The sequence below is a fragment of the Temnothorax longispinosus genome, chromosome 3 (assembly GCF_030848805.1).
Source record: "Temnothorax longispinosus isolate EJ_2023e chromosome 3, Tlon_JGU_v1, whole genome shotgun sequence".
In the NCBI taxonomy this organism is placed as follows: domain Eukaryota; kingdom Metazoa; phylum Arthropoda; class Insecta; order Hymenoptera; family Formicidae; genus Temnothorax; species Temnothorax longispinosus.
In genome coordinates, this window is record NC_092360.1 from 17013276 (window position 1) to 17016968 (window position 3693).

The 3693-nt window shown below is 36.0% G+C and overlaps 1 protein-coding gene across 1 annotated transcript; it reads right to left on the reverse strand.

Annotated features, from left to right (window-relative positions):
- Positions 1-250: 250 nt before the first annotated feature.
- On the reverse strand, positions 251-1619 carry LOC139810733 (uncharacterized). Its single transcript, XM_071774537.1, has 2 exons — positions 1185-1619; positions 251-913 (listed from the first exon to the last, which is right to left on the reverse strand). The coding sequence occupies exons 1-2, from the start codon at positions 1617-1619 to the stop codon at positions 251-253; spliced, it is 1098 nt and encodes a 365-aa protein (XP_071630638.1).
- Between the last annotated feature and the right edge of the window lie 2074 nt (positions 1620-3693).

The following is a 3693-nucleotide window of genomic DNA, read 5'->3' on the forward strand; positions in this document are numbered from 1 at the left end:
CCGACTCGAGAAATCAATCGGCACGATCAATATTCTAACGCGAATAATATGTCGGCACGAACGATATTCCGACACAAATATAATTCTAACGCAAAGGCTTGCACGCAGGTAACATCGGAGCGCAATCACACCAACGCGAATAATATCTCGGCGCAACCAATATCGCGTGGATAATCTAAGTGTCCGAACGCGAATCACACCTGACGCAATTAAACAAACGTATTTACAATATGTATTATTATGTATTATTTTACAGGACATGTTCTACATGTCCACCATTGTTCTCCAAACACAATGCGACTCTCCGCATAAAATTTTGTCGCACTCTACTTAATGTGACGGGTGTAATATCACGACTTGCTACCCGTATTCTTTCTATCAATTCGTTGCGATTCATGGGTAGTGTCTTATATACCTGATCGCGTATAAAACCCCATGCAAAAAAGTCCAGAGGCGTGAGATCAGGTGATCGCGGTGGCCACTCGTGCAGATCACTGTGAATGCCTATCCACTTGTTCGTAAATCGACGATTCAAAATCGTACGGGCGAGAACGGAAGTATGGGCCGGATGGCCGTCTTGTTGGAAGATGATGTTTGGGCGGATGTTTAATGGAACATCTTCCAACAAACCGGGTAGTGTTTCCTCCAGAAACTCGGAATATACTTCTGCCGTGACATTTACATTTTCAGGGAAAAAGTACGGTCCGATAATCGTATCGTCCACAATCCCTATCCAAACGTTGACGTGAAATCTTCCCTGGACGTGCGTTTCTTTTATGCAGTGGGGGTTCTCTACGGCGTAATGATGTTCATTATGGCGATTAATCATGCCATCACTGCGGAAAGTGCTCTCGTCTGTCCATAATATACTCCGCAGAAAGTAGTCATCCTCAATATCATCAATATCGTTAATCTGTATGATATAAAGGTACAATAATGTATCTGTATATTTTTTTTCATGTTTTTTATGCCTTTTTTGCAATTTGTTAAAAATTATTATTAATTTTTTGTTTATTACTTAGGTTGACATTTTATCGCGCAGACTTTAGAAGAAACGGTGATATGATTAGCCACGATATAAAAAACGCGTCAACGAGAAATATTCAATAAATAAAAGTTATTTGCCACGATTTCGTATGAAAGCTTAAAATATAGCTAATACATTATTAAACTATATAATTTACCTGTTCTGAGATCCAATCACAAAATCTTTCTCGACGGAGCAAATCTTGGGGGAGCAACATTTGAGTTGTGTGTCTCTTATAAGGATGCATTCTTAAATCTTTCTTAATAATCCTATGTGCCTTGTTATGGTCCATACCGAGATCATATCCGATACCTCTTGTGCTGGTGTGCGGATTTTCTGTAACTGCATCTCTCACTTGATTGATAATTTCTTCCGGGCGATGATGATGATTTAGCGCGCGTGTTGACGCGTGTAACGTGCCATGCTGGACAAGGCGAGTAAATAAGGTATGGAAATACCCGTGTGCTGGGTGCCGCTTTTCAGGAAAGCGCTCAGCGTACAAAATTGCGGCCTGCCTTTCATTTTTACGACATTCGCCGTAAATTAACAACATATTAGCCAATTCTTCGTTAGTATATCGAGGATGCTCCATCGTTCACCATTTAACGTTTTTAAAACAAACGAGTGCATTTTCCGTAGACGGACAAAAAACTATCTGGTCCGACGTTCTTTTCCTTGCATGCAACGCGAGGATTGAAAACGTGGTGAACGATGGAACGTCCTCGTTATACTAACGAAGAGTTGGCCAATATGTTATTAATTTATTTCCATACCTTATTAACTCGCCTTGTCCAGCATGGCACGTTACACGCGTCAACACGCGCACGAAATCACCATCATCGCCCGGAAGAAATTATCAATCAAGTGAGAGAAGCAGTTACAGAAGATTCGCACACCAGCACGAGAAGTATCGGATATGATCTCGGTATGGACCATAACAAGGCGCATAAAATTATTAAGAAAGATTTAAGAATGCATCCTTATAAGAGACACACAACTCAAATGTTGCTCCCCCAAGATTTGCTCCGTCGAGAAAGATTTTGTGATTGGGTCTCAGAACAGGTAAATTATATATTGCTTCCTCATAGAGGAAGCTTTGTTTTCGTAAATTCGTATATGAACTTTTGATTGTGTATAAAGTTGGTTCTAATCAACCAAATTTAAAAGAATCATATATAAAATTGGGGTAGAAAAAACAAAAAAAAAGATTGTTTTTTGAGTTTTTTTTCAATTTTTTCTACCCCCCCTCCTATTCCATATATAATTCTTTAAGATTTGGTTGATTAGTTTTTTAGTTATATAAAAAACACAGTGTAGTGTTAAATGTCAATCCCCTTTTAAGAAAGTATGAAATCGATGTTTGAACTTTGCGAAGCTGACCGAGTGTTGAGCGTTTATTTTATAAATGACTGTATAAGTTACTGATTTTATTTAACAGTAGTACTTCATGGATGACAAAGAAATCTATTATGATTTTACAAACGTCGGTTAACTTTAAAAAAAACTTTAGTTTACTCACTATTCATCTCTTTCTAAGGGGGACAGTTAGAACATCTCAAGTCTCAATAATTGAGACTTCAAAAAATGATGTTTTAAAATAATAAAAAAGTGTGCAAGTAGAAACTTGCACATTGTTTCCTCATAGTTTTTAAGTGTGCAAGTAGAAGCTTGCACATTACTTCCTCATAGTTTTTATTCCATATTATTTGTTAGTTTAATACTCTACTATTATTATCTGCGTGACTGCTATGATTTCGAAGTATTTAGTTTTCTACCAGTATTATCTTGCTCATCAACGACGCCTTCCGCGCGTTTACTAAATTAACGTAATTCTTCGCTTATTTCTGGCGTCCGCGTTACTGCCATTCTTATTGTTCAAAACTTGACGCCCGTGTTATCAGCTATCTATTTGCTTTTTCTGCCCGCTTTTCACCCCGCCGAACATCGCGTTGCCCTTAATCAACCCCGCCACCCTCAGAAAAGATTTCTAGATACAATGCTATTACTCTTAAATCTATCATAAAATAGGATCGAAATAGGGCCAATTATATTTAGTATTGAAACAACAATATTTTAATTTTAAATAGAAAATTTCTTAAGTTTAGAATAAAATATTCTTGATACTATCTCTCTAACTTTCTCAGAAAGATGCAGATAGAACTTTGTGACAATCCTATAATATTCTTGGTTCAATAATAGACGAATCTGAAAAAAAATCTTATTCTATTCTTGCAAAAAGAGAATTTGTAGATTGTTAGGAATCTGTTATATTATTTTTTCAAGATCCTTTTTGTGATAGAATGAAATAAAAGTATTTATGAACAAAAACAGCTATTATTTTGTAACGTTTTATTATTACGTTTTTATACAAAACGTATGATTTTCGATTATTTTTATGATTTATGATTTTATACTTATGATCATACAAAACGTATTTGATAGGAAGCCGTTTTATTCCGCGACATTATAACTCAAGATATTAAGTCAATCTTATTTTATTCGAGAGAAAAGAATAGGAATTATTGATTTAATCTCAATATTGTTTTATTTTTATACTACTTCAGGTTGTGATAAGATTAAACATGTCAAGAATATTTTTTGTCTCGTTATTAGAAATCTTTTATGAGGGCGCGTTCTGTTATTAGGTCGAGCTAGCCGATTCCTCG

Coding starts and splice junctions, on each gene's coding strand:
- LOC139810733 (XM_071774537.1), bottom strand. CDS start 1,619: ATGGAGCATCCTCGATATACTAACGAAGAATTGGCTAATATGTTGTTA. Junction 914..1,184: donor GTGATTGGATCTCAGAACAG/GTAAATTATATA, acceptor TATATCATACAG/ATTAACGATATTGATGATAT.